We start from the raw sequence: 18,218 nt of genomic DNA on the forward strand, positions 1-18,218 counted from the left end.
AACTGTCCTGAATGCTGGAACAGTGCTGTTCAAAAGGAATTTATACAATGACAAAGTATCCTATATTTGTGCTCTCCAGTATACCAACCACTAGCCATATGGAGGTATCTGGCTATTGATAAATGCAGCTCTGGACTTCACTGGGTAGATGGGAGAGTCTGCTCATGGAAGAGACAGGGAAGTCCCACATTTGAGGCACAGGCATACAATAAGCCTGCCTGACACTAAAACTGGAGAAGAAACCAAGAAATCTATCCTGTTCACACCAAGAACCTTGCACCAAGTAACAAGGAAGAACAATCTATTGCTAAGGGAGGAGCAAGAGTACAGAGAGAAATATTTAACTCCCCTCCCTCTTCTAAGCTAAATGTGTCACAAACTGAAAGATAAAGGTGGAGCAGAAAAGCTAAGAAAAATCACCTAACATTCCAGGCCTCATACTAAGTACAAAGTATCAGTAGTCTCTCCATAGGAATGTAAAGACTATGGTATATATCAATGGTAACTATGACAACCACAAAACCCAAACCCAACTCAACTGTTAACTAGATTGACCAACACCTGTCCATACTAACAACCTGATAGAAGTAGAGGCGTATCTATTTCTTAATAGAAATCTTTACTTCAGTTTCTACCATTTTTTAACAAATAATGTCTGACATTTAATGCAAAATTATGTGACACACAAAAGCAGGAAACAAAACAATTAACAAAACCAGAGCCAGAGACGGCCCAAATATTGAAATTATCAGACAGACACTGTGACTATGATTAATATGTTTAACAGACCTAGTGGGAAATTTTTAGCAGAAAGATGGAGATTATTTTTTTTAAAGGAAAATGAAAATACTTTAAAAAACAATGAAGATGATTTTATTAGGCTAATCAGCAGAATGGATACAAGAAAGAATAAAACTGTACAAAGATCAATAGAAATTATCCAAACTGAAACAAAGAAAAAAGTGTAGGAAGAGGGACAGAGCAATCAAGAGGTGAGACAACAGGAAATGGTCTAACATATTTTCACTTGGAGCCCAGAAGTAGCTGGTGAATCACAAGAAATATTTGAAGAGATAATGAGGAAATAAGTTTCTAAGTTTAATGAATGACAACAAACCACAGATCCAAGATCGTCAGAAAAACCAAGGCAGGATAAAAATAAAGAAAACCACACTTAGGTACATCCTAGTCAAACTGCTAAAAAGTAATGATAAAGATAAAAATCTTGAGGACGGTAAGAAAAAAAGACTACAAACAGAAGAACAAAGATAAGAATGGCAACAGACTTCTCATCACAAACTATGCTACCCAGAAGACAAGAGAATAATGTCTTTAAAGTATTTAAATAGAAAACAAATAATGTAATGATAGATTTAAATCCAACCATATCAATTATAAGGCAGACACTATCATATTGAATAAATAAGAATATATAAATACAGCAACAAGAACATTACAGAAACTAAGAACAGAAAGTTGGGACATTAAAAAAACTAATTAATTATAACCGAACCACTTTTTTGTACACGTGAAACTAACACAACATTGTAAATTAACTATACTTCAATTTTTTAAAGTTAAAGAAAATAATAAACTCCTAATTTATACCTAATTTGTACCTTTAGTAGACTGAACATAATTCTGCTAGATTTATATCAATACTGAAGAAATTTTAAAACATCTAAGATGAAAGCAATTGGTGAATAAAATTAAGTTCAAGCTGAAGTACTCTGACTTGACTATTTTTTGTCTTCCTTTGACTTTCTAATATTTTAAGATCTCCATGTTATTTTCCCCCACCTCCCTAAATATAGCAACGTTCATAAACACTGACCTTGCCATGGCTTCTTTCCACTTTCTGAAAACATTTATTCAGGGACAGATTATGTCGAACAGAATTCTTCCAGCCAGTTGGTGCAGTTGCAAAATATGGGAAGCGGTTCAGAATCCAGCTATAAATTTCTTTGACTGGCAAACACTTATTTGGAGAGTGTTCAATAGCCATATAAATGAGAAGACTAAAGGAGTATGGGGGCTTTGAAGTTGCTGATTTTTTTTCTTGGTTCTGATAGCACGATGGTCCAAAGGATGGTACATCATCTCCTTCTATGTCATACAATGGACTAACAATTGGAAGACCTTCGCTTCCAAAGCTGAAGTTTGTTAGGAGATTAGTACTTTCGTGAAGCCAGTTCAAGTTTGTGAGTTCATCATCTGCTGACTCACTGTCCACTAGAGTGGCCTTTGGCCTGGCAGCATCAACAGCTTCAGGCAAGCTTCCCATTTTGTAAATCTGGCTTAATCCTGCAACCTTTTCAGCTCCTGGAGTTTCAGCTCTCTTTTCTGGAGTCATTCCAATTACTGGACCCATTTACTCTTACAGTTCTGCAACAAAAGAAACAATTATCAATCAATGTTATACTTAAGATTTATAAGCACATGGAAAAAGGAAACACAAATTTAAAAATCCCCAAATCAGAGAAATTTTACAATCAATATCCCATATAATATTTAAGTATAATATTTGCATGCTGCTGCTGCTGCTAAATCGCTTCAGTCGTGTTCGACTCTATGCGACCCCATAGATGGCAGCCCACCATGCTCCCCCATCCCTGGGATTCTCCAGGCAAGAACACTGGAGTGGGTTGCCATTTCCTTCTCCAATGCATGAAAGTGAAAAGTGAAAGTGAAGTCGCTCAGTCATGTCGGACTCTTAGCAACCCCATGGACTGTAGCCTACCAGGCTCCTCTGTCCATGGGATTTTCCAGGCAAGAGTACTGGAGTGGGGTGCCATTGCCTTCTCCATAATATTTGCATAACAAATGCTAAACGTTATAATACAAGGAACAGAACTTATTTCATGTTATTTGAAATGGCTATAAATAAAATGCCCCACTATAGCACAATATGCACAGGTGATATTAATAGTTGAATGTATTCTGAATACTTATTACAGTCCCTAGTCCATAGTAACTGCCTAATAAGTAATGTTTGCTATTACTAAAAATGAATAGATTACTTCTTTGAATTATAAAATTCTATAATCTATTCATCTATAATTTCACTATAATTACAGTGAAATTAACAGTCATACATATGGCTCAAAATAGATAATCAAATTTAAAATAAGCTCAAACAGTAATTCCATATGAACTCTTTCCTCAAATGATTATAATACTATAAAGAAATAATTTCTAATATTTTTATAGTATATCATACTAAAAAGACAGCATTTCTTAATCACTAAATTCATTACTAGCAAAATCATATTTACTACATGACTACAGTAAATATTAGTCCATTGTACGACACAGAAGGAGATGATGTAAATATTGTAAATTCCAGTATTTTTAACTGTTCCTTCTATATACTATCACATCAAGTACTGATGGTGAAAGGTTGACATTCTTAGTAAAGTTTGAACTGTCACTGTATTTTCAAGGGAAGGAAAAAAAGCTGTTTCTAAGCTATCCTTTTTTATTTCTATTCTCTCAATGATTTTTGTTTTGCTTCTGAAACATACTTCAATTCAAAAATCTTACTATGGAAGAATAACTGACCAAAAAGGAAAGTGGCAGAACTAATGTGCCATTTAATTCATTTTCAATGGTTCATCAAGGTTCCTCATTTCCGAATTCTGTGAAGAACCCTCTACATGTACTATTATTCTATTCAAATTTCTTATACTTATGTAAGTGAAATAAGAGAAGCAACCCCAGGATTTTATTTTATTTAAAACACAGCTGGCAGGTTTCTCTAAGAATTATGAAAACTGGTCAATGTTGGATATAAAACAATCTGGATTCTTGTAGCTATTAGATGTAGTCTCAGAATACCCAATTATCATTAGCATCCATCAGCTAATATTTGGGGTGTAAGTCATTTTACTCAATACTACATATTGTATCTCGAATGACTATCAATTAAAATGCATAAACTTTATTTACACTATTACTTAGTTCTACATACGGTCCTTTTTTCCCCCCACTGTGAATCCCGTAATAAGAGTCTTTTACTTTTGTACTCCTAATACATCATAACAAAACGCTGGGCATAAGCAGGCACTCAAATTATAATTTCAAACTTAAATGACCTTATAAGCAACAAATACCAAGTGCTGTGCTACCTGCTTTTAAAAGTTACTTTGTTTTTGAAACAAACCATTAATGCTAGAAAATATCCCTACTAGTTACAACAAGAAAACTGAAATCGCTGTCATGGAAGCCAAGTAAGTAAACTGCCTAATGTTCTAAAGCTAATAAAAAGTGAAGCCAAAATTACAAACTAGGCTGAGTTCAAGATTCAAGCTTTTTTGTCCATTTGAATACACTCAATTTCTTAAGGAACGTTCATTTTTAGGAACACTACTTAAAACAGATACTGTTGACAGTCTCATCAGAAACTAATTCAAATAGTTGCAAATCTGTATTCCTCTGAATCACAAGTTTAGAATGAAATCCCATTACTTTAAGATGCAAGACAATACTATGGCAGCAAATATGCCAAAGATTACATAAAGCATTGCTTGCTTGCTTACTTTGCCTCAGTTGTGTTCAACTCTTTGCCAGCCAGGACTGTAGCCCGCCAGGCTCCTCTGTCCATGGGATTCTCCAGGCAAGAATACTGGAGTGGGTTGCCATTTCCTTCTCCAGGGGATCTTCCCCACCCAGGGTCTGAACCTGCATCTCTTATGTCTCCTGCATTGGCAGGTCGGTTCTTTACCACTAGCGCCACATATAGCCAAGCAAAGTTAAAAAATCAAGTGGAAAGACGGACATCCTCTAGTAAGGTTTCAATTGTCATGAATTTTCAAGGAAAGAAAAAAAGCTGTTTTTAAACTATCCTTGACGGGTACTTTAGAACACCAAGTCCACCAAAATAAATAGGCAAATGATCTTTCCTTACAAATAAGTATATAAATAGCAAACATATGTATTAGAAAATATTCAACTTCACTGATCATTAAAAAATGCAAAACAAAACAAAAATGTGACATTAAGTATGATAATATACTTAGCATAGTGTCTGATAAACACAAATAATTGGTTACATTATACAAGTAACAACATCTTCTGTTGCCCAATATCAACGGTTTCATGCTAATGCTCAGTTGCTCACTGTTTGTGACCCCGTGGACTGGAGTCCACCATGCTCCTCTGCCCATGGGATTTTCAGGCAAGAATACTGGAGGGGGTTGCCACTTCCTTCTCCAGAGGATTTTTCCCCACCCAGGGATCAAATCTGCGTCTCCTGCATTGGCAAGCGGATTCTTTACCGCTGAGCCACCTGGGAAGCCCTATCACCAGTTTAAAAAATTTATAATACGCAATTTGGGGCAAGGACCTGGGGCCATTTTAAAAAACAAGATGGCAAAATGCACCAAGCATCATTAAAAATATCGTATTTCTTGATTCAATGCTTCCACTTATGAGTCACTCCAGTGAAATAATCCTAAGTCAGAGAAAATATTCTCTCCTTATCTTTTACACACACACAAACACACACACACAGATTTTTATCCAGGAATTATGAAAAAGAGAAAAACTATAAAGTTTATATATCTTATTATAGAGAAACAGTTAAGTAAACGAAAGCATATCTATTTAATCTAATATTTAGTAGTCATTAAAAATGAAGATTGTGAAGTAAAAATTGAAGATTGTGAAGTAAACAAAAAAGCTTACTAAAAACTGTCAAAAAAAAAGTAGGAAATATACAAGAAGCTAACAGTGGTTTATATAATAACTTGGTAATTTTTTTGTTATATTTTCCAGTGTTTCTTTAAGATGTTTATTACTTTTATAGTTTAAAATTAAAACTATATACTCAAGGCAGAAAAGGTTGTGTTAGATATTTTTAGTTGTATTTCCATTTCACACAAAACAAAATCACAAAACAGTCAAAGACTGATCAAAGGCCTCTAGTCAAAAACAGAAGCAAAGCAAAAACAATACCCAACTGTGGATGTGACTGGTGATAGACGCAAAGTCCGATGCTGTAAAGAGCAATATTGCATAGGAACCTGGAATGATAGGTCCATGAATCAAGGCAAACTGGAAGTGGTCAAACAGGAGATGGCAAGAGTGAATGTTGACATTCTAGGAATCAGTGAGCTAAGATGGACTGGAATGGGTGAATTTAACTCAGATGACCATTATATCTACTACTGTGGGCAAGAATCCCTTAGAAGAAACAGAGTAGCCATCATGGTCAACAAAAGAGTCCAAAATGCAGTGCTTGGATGCAATCTCAAAAACGACAGAATGATCTCTGTTCGTTTCCAAGGCAAACCATTCAATATCACGGTAATCCAAGTCTATGCCCCGACCAGTAACGCTGAAGAAGCTGAAGTTGAACGGCTCTATGAAGACCTACAAGACCTTCTAGAACTAACACCCAAAAAAGATGTCCTTTTCATTATAGGGGACTGGAATGCAAAAGTAGGAAGTCAAGAAACACCTGGCGTAACAGGCAAGTTTGGCCTTGGAGTACAGAATGAAGTAGGGCAAAGGCTAATAGAGTTTTGCCATGAGAACGCACTGGTAATAGCAAACACCCTATTCCAACAACACAAGAGAAGACTCTACACGTGGACATCACCAGATGGTCAACACTGAAATCAGATTGATTATATTCTTTGCAGCCAAAGATGGAGAAGCTCTATACAGTCAGCAAAAACAAGACCAGGAGCAGACTGTGGCTCAGATCATGAACTGCTTATTGCCAAATTCAAACTTAAATTGAAGAAAGTAGGGAAAACCACTAGACCATTCAGGTATGACCTAGATCAAATCCCTTATGAGTATACAGTGGAAGTGACAAATAGATTTAAGGGACTAGACCTGATAGACAGAGTGCCTGATGAACTATGGACAGAGGTTCGTGACATTGTACAGGAGACAGGGATCAAGAAAATCCCCATGGAAAAGAAATGCAAAAAAGCAAAATGGCTGTCTGAGGAGGCCTTACAGATAGCTGGGAAGAGAAGAGAAGCGAAAAGCAAAGGAGAAAAGGAAAGATATTCTCATCTGAATGCAGAGTTCCAAAGAATAGCAAGGAGAGATAAGAAAGCCTTCCTCAGCGATCAGTGCAAACAAATAGAGGAAAACAACAGATTGGGAAAGACTAGAGACCTCTTCAAGAAAATTAGAGACACCAAAGGAACATTTCATGCAAAGATAGGCTCGATAAAGGACAGAAATGGTATGGACCTAACAGAAGCAGAAGATATTAAGAAGAGGTGGCAAGAATACACAGAAGAACTGTACAAAAAAGATCTTCACGACCCAGATAATCACGATGGTGTGATCACTCATCTAGAGCCAGACATCCTGGAATGTGAAGTCAAGTGGGCCTTAGAAAGCATCAGTACGAACAAAGCTAGTGGAGGTGATGGAATTCCAGTTGAGCTATTTCAAATCCTCAAAGGTGATGCTATGAAAGTGCTACACTCGATATGCCAGCAAATTTGGAAAACTCAGCAGCGGCCAAAGGACTGGAAAAGGTCAGTTTTCGTTCCAATCCCAAAGAAAGGCAATGCCAAAGAATGCTCAAACTACCGCACAATTGCACTCATCTCACATGCTAGTAAAGTAATGCTCAAAATTCTCCAAGCCAGGCTTCAGCAATACGTGAACCGTGAACTTCCAGATGTTGAAGCTGGTTTTAGAAAAGGCAGAGGAACCAGAGATCAAATTGTCAATATCCGCTGGATCATCGAAAAAGCAAGAGAGTTCCGGAAAAACATCTATTTCTGCTTTATTGACTATGCCAAAGCCTTTGACTGTGTGGATCACAATAAATTGTGGAAAATTCTGAAAGAGATGGGAATACCAGACCATCTGACCTGTCTCTTGAGAAACCTGTATGATGCAGGTCAGGAAGCAACAGTTAGAACTGGACATGGAACAACAGACTGGTTCCAAATAGGAAAAGGAGTACGTCAAGGCTGTATATTGTCACCCTGCTTATTTAACTTATATGCAGAGTACATCATGAGAAACGCTGGGCTGGAAGAAGCACAAGCTGGAATCAAGATTGCCGGGAGAAATATCAATAACCTCAGATATGCGGATGACACCACCCTTATTGCAGAAAGTGAAGAAGAACTAAAGAGCCTCTTGATGAAGGTGAAAGAGGAGAGTGAAAAAGTTGGCTTAAAGCTCAACATTCAGAAAACCAAGATCATGGCATCTGGTCCCATCACTCCATGGGAAATAGATGGGGAAACAGTGGAAACAGTGTCAGACTTTACTTTTTTGGGCTCCAGAATCACTGCTGATGGTGACTGCAGCCATGAAATTAAAAGACGCTTACTCCTTGGAAGGAAGCTTATGGCCAACCTAGATAGCATATTTAAAAGCAGAGACATTACTTTGCCAACAAAAGTCTGTCTAGTCAAGGCTATGGTTTTTCCAGTGGTCATGTATGGATGTGAGAGTTGGATGGTGAAGAAAGCTGAGCACCGCAGAATTGATGCTTTTGAACTGTGGTGTTGGAGAAGACTCTTGAGAGTCCCTTGGACTGCAAGGAGATCCAATCAATCCATCCTAAAAGAGATCAATCCTGGGTGTTCATTGGAAGGTCTGATGTTGAAGCTGAAGCTCCAATACTTTGGCCACCTCATGCGAAGGGTTGACTCATTGGAAAAGACCCTAATGCTGGGTAGGATTGGGGGCGGGAGGAGAAGGGGACAACAGAGGATGAGGTGGTTGGATGGCATCACCGACTCGATGAACATGGGTTTGGGTAGACTCCGGGAGTTGGTGATGGACAGAGAGGCCTGGCGTGCTGCAATTCATGGGGTCGCAGAGAGTCGGACACGACTGAGCGACTGAACTGAACTGAACCTCTCATATTTTTAGTACAGTTCACTTTGTTACTAAGCTTTTCGGTAACACAAATTAGCTCACTGGTATGGAGAAGGCAATGGCACCCCACTCCAGTACTCTTGCCTGGAAAATCCCATGGACAGAGGAGCCTGGTGGGCTACAGTCCATGGGGTCGCCAAGAGTCAGACAGGACTGAGCGACTTCACTTTCACTTTTCCCTTTCATGACTGGAGAAGGCAATGGCAACCCACTCCAGTGTTCTTGCCTGGAGAATCCCAGGGACGGCAGAGCCTGGTGGGCTGCCGTCTATGGGGTCGCACAGAGTCTAACACGACTGGAGCGACTTAGCAGCAGCAGCAGTATGTAGGGGAAAGATTTTAGTACAGTGTGAAAGTCACATAGGTTTGTACATGATTTTTCTCAGCCTATGTCTTTATACTACTAAGTAATAAAAGTTAAACCTAAAATAAGCTAAGATAGTGGAAAGCAGTAAGCTGCTGATAATACACCACTGTACGCAATTCTCATTCAACCCATTTTCCTCCTCTTGGCACAGCTTGGCCACATGCATTTTCTAGAAAATACTTAATGAAATCTCCTCTCCAGATCTTTATGCATTTTCCTGTCTCCATAACCCTGTAGCTTCAACCTTTCCTTGCACACCCTTCAATCAGGCTATCTTTGTCTTTTTTTTTTTTTAAACCTCAGGTTGACTGTAATATTTCTTTACTTGTAATAGATTTAATCTATCTTTTAAAATATTCTAGCATTCTTATTAAGATTTACTTCTGTTAGTGTTCTGGTTACAAAGCTTTGCAAGTTTTGGGTGTGATCCATTACCTATGCACAATTTCAGTGTTTTCAGAAATATATAATATATAATACTGTAACAGAAGGTCTATATATTTTACACCAAAATCAAGAAAACTTTTAGTTTTAAGTTTTTATGAAACTACTTCTTAAAATGAACTGAAAATATTCAGTAGCAGATAATAATATGCATAGAAATTTGATTCATAAAGCAAAATAAGTACAAAAATATAAGGAAATCTGGACTAGTGATGTAATACTTCCTTTTAGTAATCTTTTAAGAACAGTACTTCAATCAACCAAATATAATTGTTACACATAATAAATGTAACTCAAAATAGGCAGTTAAGCCTAGAAAATGTGAGATTTGAAAAATATATCCTAGGCTTCCCTGGTGGCTCAGGGAAAGAGTGGTTAACAGTCTACATGCCAGTGCAGGCGACAGGGGTTTGATCCCTGATCTGGGAGGATCCCACATGTCATGGAGCAACTTAAGCCCATGTGCCAAAACTATTGAGCCTGTGCTCTCGAGTCTTGGAGCTGCCAACTACTGAGCCCATGTGCTGCAGCTACTGAATGAAGCCTGCATGCCCTGCAGCCCACGCTCAGCAACAAGAGAAGCCTCTGCAATGAGAAGCCTGCCTGCCTGCACATCACACTAGAGTAGAACTGTTTGCCAAAACTAGAGAAACCCTGAGTGCAGCAATGAAGAAGCTGCACAGTCAAAAAGAAAAAGAGAAAAGAAAAATGTATCCTAATTTATTAGGTGTGTAACTAACATAACTCAAATAATGAATACATTCATTATAACCCAATTTCTAAAACCAAGACACTGCTACAAAAAAAAAAAAGGAAGTAAATGTACAAGACAATTTAGCAAAATACACATTTGTGACTCTAATCCCAGTATTATTTGAGCCCTTGCCTAGAGTTTCACTGTGTAACGGCCATGGCAGTATCTTGAGAAGAGGGCTCAGTGCACCATATTTTTTTCACAACTATGCAGCTCATGCATCTCTAAAGGTGTCCAACAGAGAACTGCATGTCTGCATATCATGTTCAATGATACAGTGATACTCAACCTCAGGGCAAGAAAAATAAGATTTCATATTGTAATTCTTACATCACATCTCAAAATGTTAGAGGAGAGCACTTTTGCTTAGGCTTGTATTATTAATAATACTGGTCTGAAAGGAAATGCTTGACAGAGAATAAATAAGAGAAACTGAGGCAGTGAATTTTCAGTGTTACACGGTGCTGAATTAAAGGTATTAGAGATCACATTGAGAGCTTTTTTTTTTTTGCCCAAAGTAACTAAAAAACCTCCTAAACATACAGTGTTGTTTAAAACCACATAGATTTTATGACTTAATCTGTTCACATTTTAATTAATTGTATCAAAGACTAAGCAAATGAAAATTTTTTCCTTTATAGTTAGAATCCTTGAATATTATATTACTTAGCCCTCTAAGTTTTTCACACATCTTACAAAGTTGAGTCGTACTGAAGCTTGTTTTCCCTTCCACCAAATTCATTAACATTACTGCAGTAGTAATTCATTTGTTTTTTTACAGATGACTTACATTCTACTTTATGAATATACCACAGTTTATTACACTCTTTAGACATTCATTTCTGTTTATGTTTGGGGCTATTATAAGCAGTATTGCTATCGACATCCTTGTTTATATCCCTTGGAACACAACTGTAAACAAGTTTTCTGAAATTCTAAAAGCACAATACACGTGAAGCAGCAGAGTTACTGGGTCAGAGTATTCTTTTCTTCAACTTTAACTGCTAATGACAGATCACTACCAGGAATGTCCAAGTGTAATGTTTGCTCCATGAACTCATCAAACACATTTTTTTGCCAACCTGATGACTGTGAAATTGTATCTCCTTGTAGTATAACTTGCATCTCCCCTATTATTGATGGAGTTGACTATCTCTTCATGTAAAAAAGAAACCTAGAAGGCAAATGTGTATGTGTGTGTGTGTATATATATATATAATTTTTTGTGTGTGTGCCACTTAGACTCCTTTTTCTATTAAGTGTCTACTGAAGCCATTTGTATTGTTTGGATACTAATTTTTATATGTAATGCAAATATCTTTCCCTATTTAGATGGCTCTTTATTAGTTGCCTATTAATGAAAAAGTTCTCAACTTTAATAGGGTGAATTAACCCTTTTCTTTATGGTTACTATAGTTTGTTTCTCATTTAAGAATTTCTTCTGTATACAAAATTCATAGGAGTTTTATCCCATACTGTCTTCTATATGTATTATAGCTTTTACCTTTCACATTTAAGTCTTCAATTCCCCCCCAAAATGTATGGACGTATTTTTTAAAATTCAATTTCATCTTTTACATATGAATACACAATTGTTCCAGCATCATTTACTAAAAATTTGTCCTTTCTGTTGGGAGAACCAATCCATCATTGGCTCTTAGCACTCTAACATTCTCACCAGGTATGCCAAGAATGAAAGACCTTTATGTGGCCCATTTCTCAGGATTGTGTTTGCCACACACAAAATTGAGGAATGACTGAACACTTTCTAGAGAAAGCGCAGCAAGAGTTCCATTAACATTTTCTTTTTCATACGTAAGTTATTTAAGGTGAAATTTGTCATTTTTTCCTGGTGGTTCTATTAATATATGTTTTATTTGTGGTTTTGATTATTAGTTGCATACAAATTTAAAACTTCCATATATTCATGGAGAAATGAAACATATACTATTGTGTATCAACTCTTTTATCTCTAGTAATTCTACTTGCCTTAAAAGTCTATTTCAAATGATATCCCAGTTATCATTTCATTAATATTTGCCTGGCATATCTTTTTCCATCAGTTTACCTACAACATGTTTTCCTTTTGTTTCTTTGCTGTTTAGTTGCTAAGTCATGTCCAACTCTTTGCGACCCCACAGACTGTAGCCCACCAGGCTCCTCTGTCCGTGGGACTCTCCAGGCAAGAATACTGGAGTGGGTTGCCATTTCCTTCTTCACTGTTTCTTTGTGGTCTGTACTAAATCCCATATAGCTAAACATTTTAAAATACAAGGCACTGATATAATTGGATTTACTTGTATCACCTTACTTGTTATTGCACTCTGTTTCCTTCTCTCTTATCTTGCTTGCCTTCTTTGGGATTATTTTTTTCTGGTTCCACCTTTTCATCATCTACTAGTTTGGAAGTTATGTATTTCTATTACTTAAATGTTACTTAAAAATTTTTACCACACATACTTATCAAAATCCAAAGTTACTTTTAATCTTCTCCAGAGTAATAAAATGATCTTTTGAATACTAGCTCAAATCACCTCCTCCCAGTTTATAAAATAACTGGCATTTAGTAAATAACTAAAATAACTGCTATTTTAGTTCTAGCTTTTTTTAACCCCTGAAGACACTATTATTATTGTCTATACAAGTTTTGAACACAATGGAATATTACTCAGCCATTAAAAAAAATACATTTGAATCGGTTCTATTGAGACGGATGAAACTGGAGCCCATTATACAGAGTGAAATAAGCCAGAAAGAAAAACACCAATACAGTATACTAATGCATATACATGGAATTTGAAAGATGGTAACGATAACCCTATATGCAAGACGGAATAAGAGACACAGATGCATAGAACAGTCTTATGGACTCTGAGGGAGAAGGTGAGGGTGGGACGTTCTGGGAGAATAGCATTGAAACATGTATATTATCATATGTGAAACAGAACACCATTCCATGTTCGATGCGTGAGACAGATGCTCAGGACTGGGGCAATGGGATGACCCAGAGGGATGGGATGGGAAGGGAGGTGGGAGGGGGGTCCAGGAGGGGGAACACATGTAAGCCCATGGCTGATTCATGTCAATGTATGGCAAAAACTACTACCATATTGTAAAGTAATTAGCCCCCAACTAAAATAAATAAATTTATTTTAAAATAAATAAATAAATAAATAAAACTAATAAATAGGAAAAAAAAGAAAATTAAGTTACACTTTATTAACATACACTTACCACTGTTCTTTGATCATCATTCCTTCCTGAATCTCAGACTTTCAATGACCATTTTCCTTCTATTTAAAATGGTCTGCTAGGGAGGTGGGGGAGGGATGGCATGCGAGTTTGGAGTTAGCAGATACAAATGATTACATACAGAATGGATAAACAAGGTCCTATTGTATCGCACAGGCAACTATATTCAATATTTTGTGATAAACCATAATGGAAAAGAATATATATATATGTACACCTGAATCACTTTGCTAAAAAGCAGAAATTAACACACTGTGAATCAATCATATTTCAATCTAAAAAAAAAAAGCGGTCTGTTAGTGAACTTTCAAATTTCTCTGAGCATGTTTTTACTTGCCCTTGTTCTCAAGTTTTTTGTTTTTTTTTTTTAATTAGCTATAGAATTCTGGGTTGAACTAGAGTAGTTCAATGGCAACCCACTCCAGTATTCTTGCCTGGAGAATCCATGAACAGAGGAGCATGGTAGGCTACAATCCATGGGGTCACAAAGAATTGGAAATAACTGAGGGACTAACACTTTCACTTCAGTTTCAGAGTAGGTCAGTTACTAGATTTATTTTCACTGAGTTTATTATTTTCAGGGTCTCTCACAATAAACTATGGAAAATTCTTAAAGAGATGGGAATACCAGACCATCTGACCTGTCTCTTGAGAAACCTGTATGCAGGTCAGGAAGCAACGGTTAGAACTGGACATGGAACAACAGGCTGGTTCCAAATAGGGAAAGGAGTACATCAAGGCTGTATATTGTCACCCTGCTTATTTAACTTATATGCAGAGTACATCGTGAGAAACGCTGGGCTGGAAGAAACACAAGCTGGAATCAAGATTGCCAGGAGAAATATCAATAACCTCAGATATGCAGATAACACCACCCTTATGGCAGAAAGTGAAGAAGAATTAAAGAGCCTCTTGATGAAGGTGAAAGAGGAGAGTGAAAAAGTTGGCTTAAAGCTCAACATTCAGAAAACTAAGACCATGGCATCACTTCATGGGAAATAGATGGGGAAACAGTGAAACGGTGTCAGACTTTTACTTTTTTGGGCTCCAAAATCACTGCAGATGGTGATTGCAGCCATGAAATTAAAAGACGCTTACTCCTTGGAAGGAAGCTTATGGCCAACCTAGATAGCATATTTAAAAGCAGAGACATTACTTTGCCAACAAAAGTCTGTCTAGTCAAGGCTATGGTTTTTCCAGTGGTCGTGTATGGATGTGAGAGTTGGACGGTGAAGAAAGCTGAGCACCGCAGAATTGATGCTTTTGAACTGTGGTGTTGGAGAAGACTCTTGAGACTCCCTTGGACTGCAAGGAGATCCAATCAATCCATCCTAAAAGAGATCAATCCTGGGTGTTCATTGGAAGGTCTGATGTTGAAGCTGAAGCTCCAATACTTTGGCCACCTCATGCGAAGGGTTGACTCATTGGAAAAGACCCTAATGCTGGGTAGGATTGGGGGTGGGAGGAGAAGGGGACAACAGAGGATGAGATGGTTGGATGGCATCACCGACTCGATGAACATGGGTTTGGGTAGACTCCGGGAGTTGGTGATGGACAGAGAGGCCTGGCGTGCTGCAGTTCATGGGGTCGCAAAGAGTCGGACACGACTGAGCGACTGAACTGAACTGAACTGAACTACTCCTTGGAAGGAAGGTTATGACCAACCTAGATAGCATATTCAAAAGCAGAGACATTACTTTGCCAACAAAAGTCCGTCTAGTCAGGCTATGATTTTTCCAGTAGTCATGTATGGATGTGAGAGTTGGATGGTGAAGAAAGCTGAGCGCCGAAGAATTGATGTTTTTGAACTGTGGTGTTGGAGAAGACTCTTGAGAGTCCCTTGGACTGCAAGAAGATCCAACCAGTCCATCCTAAAGGAGATCAGTCCTGGGTGTTCACTGGAAGGACTGATGTTGAAGCTGAAACTCCAATACTTTGGCCACCTCATGCAAAGAGTTGACTCACTGGAAAAGACCCTAATGCTAGAAAGGATTGGCGGCAGGAGAAGAAGGGGACAACAGAGGATGAGATGGCTGGATGGCATCACCAACTCGATGGACACAGGTTTGGGTAAACTCCAGGAGTTGGTGATGGACAGGGAGGCCTGGGGTGCTGCGATTCATGGGGTCGCAAAGAGTCGGACACAACTGAGCGACTGAACTGAACTGATTTCCACTATTGCTATTGAAAACTGATAATCCTTTCAAAGTGCTCCATGTTTTCTCTTAAATATTTCCCCTTTATTAACCTCTTTTGTAATTTTCATTTTCTTGTTTCTCTGGATTTCTTCAGGTTTATCTTTCATTATATCATTTTTTTCTCCAATGGGGGAAAAAATTTGCTTTTATCTATCCTTTACATTCTAATTTCAGTTACTATATACTTCCATTTCTAGAACTTCTGATTCTTTTACAAAATGTTTGCTCTTTTCCTCATTGGACATATTAAATATACTTCTTTTATATTTTACATCTGATAATCCCAAGACATGATCTAATTGTAGGTCTGATTCTACAGATTCTCTTATATTATGCCCTATTTCCTTAGATGGTTTGTAAACTTTTATTTTAAGCATCTCATTTTTCATTAAAGCTTTACCAACAGGAATTGTTTCATGATTATGATTTGTGCTACTTCTGTCGGGCCCCTGGGAGTAGCAACAATCCAGGATCATTTAAAATTCTTAGCTTGTGGTCTAATGTGAATTCAGGCCGCAAACCAGTGTGAGGGCTGGTTTGTGGTAACAAATTTTCAGTAGAGATCTATTTTTCCTGTTCACAGCAATATTCTACAAAGATAACTTTCTTTGTTGGGAAAGAATTTCTAGATCACTCTTATACCTATAGTAAAGCGCTATTATTGGGGAAGACCTAAATGTTTTTACTTTGGCTGGCTCTGGGTTTTGATTCATGATCCCTGAGTCCCCACAAGGCCATGAAAACAGAAGCTCACTTGATTTGGTAAATACCTTCAAGGCAATAGCCAGCTTCAGTACTCAGCTTACCTCACTGTTGTTTCCAATTAATGTTCGGTTTAAATAGTCTTTACTTTTGTGCCTGAGCACTGATGCATTTGATCCAGCATTTTACGTGGTTTTCAGCAGAAAGGCTGGTCCAGGTACTTAGTTCGCCATGTCGCTGGAAACAGATGTTTACATTAGTTTCTGAAGGCAGTATCTCTGAAGTATATTATCCTGTATTTCAGAGCACTGGTTCTTAAGTTTCTTCTGCTTCCCTACATCTGGGAACTTTGACTTACTATCACTAAGAGTTGCTTGTAATGACAGTGACTGCCAGCTGGTAGTAGGTAGAAGACAGTTCCCTGGAGGTGAAAGGTAGTAATTAAAAGTCACGTGTACATGTTTTGTTCAAGAGGGTGCTTCTTCTCATCCCCTTAAAAATCATACTTTTTAAATATAAGAAAAATATTTTAACCCCTTAACTATGATTCAGGCTGGGGGCCCGTGATCCTCGCTGGGGCCCCCACTGGCATGTCTTGACTCAGTCTACCTTTGTGTCCTCTCCTCTCAAGACTCTCATAGTTGAGGCAGATCTAGAAGCCTTAGGAGTCAAAGGGAAAATGTGGTTCCAAGTGGAAGGTGAAGTTTAAGCCCCACTTCAATGTTTGTATTGTTTCCATGGCAGCAGGTCACAGAACACCAAAGCGAACAGGGGCCAAGAGATACACTCCAACCCTTTCATTTTACTGTGGAAGAAACAGCCTCAGAGCCAGTGATTTTGCCAAAACCATTTCCCGTGAGGCAGTGCATCCAGGACAACACCTGAGTTTTCTGAAGCCCACTCTCTCCATCCCAACCCTGCTCCACTTTCCTCTCACCTCTTCATCCAAGTGCCAAGCTATTTGGCACATAGCAAAAACACTCAAAGTGTTCAGAAATGCTTGGTGGCTTGCAAGAAAAATCATTAGCCTTCCCAACTCCACTTATGTTTGTATATCTCCTAGTTGCATATATGAAGGGCTTCTCCAGTGGCTCAGTGGTAAAGAATCCGCCTGCAATGCAGGAGCCACAGAAGATGCAGGTTCGATCCCTGGGTTGGGAGACACCCTGGATGAGGGCATGACAACCTACTCCAGTATTCTTGCCTGGAGAATCCCATGGACAGAGGAGTCTGGTGGGCTATAGTCCATAGGGTCGCAAAGAGTCGGACACAACTGAAGCGACTTAACACACACATGATTCAGGCTATTATAAACAAAGATTTGGCAAAGAATAATACTTACAGGGATTGTTCAAACACATAGGACTATTTGCCACTTTCTCAGTATTTCTGAATTAGTATGTGCCATAGATAAACTCTGGGGGACACAAGTTTTAAAAATTTCATTTTGTGCTTTCATTTCAAAAACAATATAAAGGAAAAAATCAAAGACTTAAAAATAAACTTACTTCAGAAACTAAAGTCAGTGATTCTAAAAATGGAATCTATAATTATTTTCTTTAAAAGAGAACCATGTATTATTCCAGTTACAAACACTTTTCACACTGAAAGGTCTCACATTTGCTATGCTT

General features: G+C 37.9%; 1 protein-coding gene across 8 annotated transcripts in view; it reads right to left on the reverse strand.

The window, feature by feature from the left end:
• The window catches only part of FOXN2 (forkhead box N2), a 60,353-nt gene that overhangs the window by 23,708 nt on the left and 18,427 nt on the right, over positions 1-18,218 (reverse strand). For 3 of the 8 annotated variants that reach the window (XM_081593784.1, XM_081593783.1, XM_081593785.1), the window contains exons 2-3: positions 16,692-16,824; positions 1,835-2,385 (exon numbers count right to left, since the gene is read on the reverse strand). In XM_081593784.1, the coding sequence (XP_081449910.1) occupies positions 1,835-2,371 (537 nt within the window). In that variant the 5' untranslated portion in view covers positions 2,372-2,385; positions 16,692-16,824. Of the gene's footprint in view, positions 1-1,834; positions 2,386-13,669; positions 13,697-16,691; positions 17,009-17,196; positions 17,303-18,218 lie in introns of those variants that run through there. The other 5 variants (XM_081593789.1, XM_081593782.1, XM_081593786.1 and 2 more) reach the window with 4 other exon arrangements.

This window comes from Giraffa tippelskirchi, chromosome 4 (genome assembly GCF_054371585.1).
Source record: "Giraffa tippelskirchi isolate mGirTip1 chromosome 4, T2T-mGirTip1v1.2.pri, whole genome shotgun sequence".
NCBI lineage: Eukaryota > Metazoa > Chordata > Mammalia > Artiodactyla > Giraffidae > Giraffa > Giraffa tippelskirchi.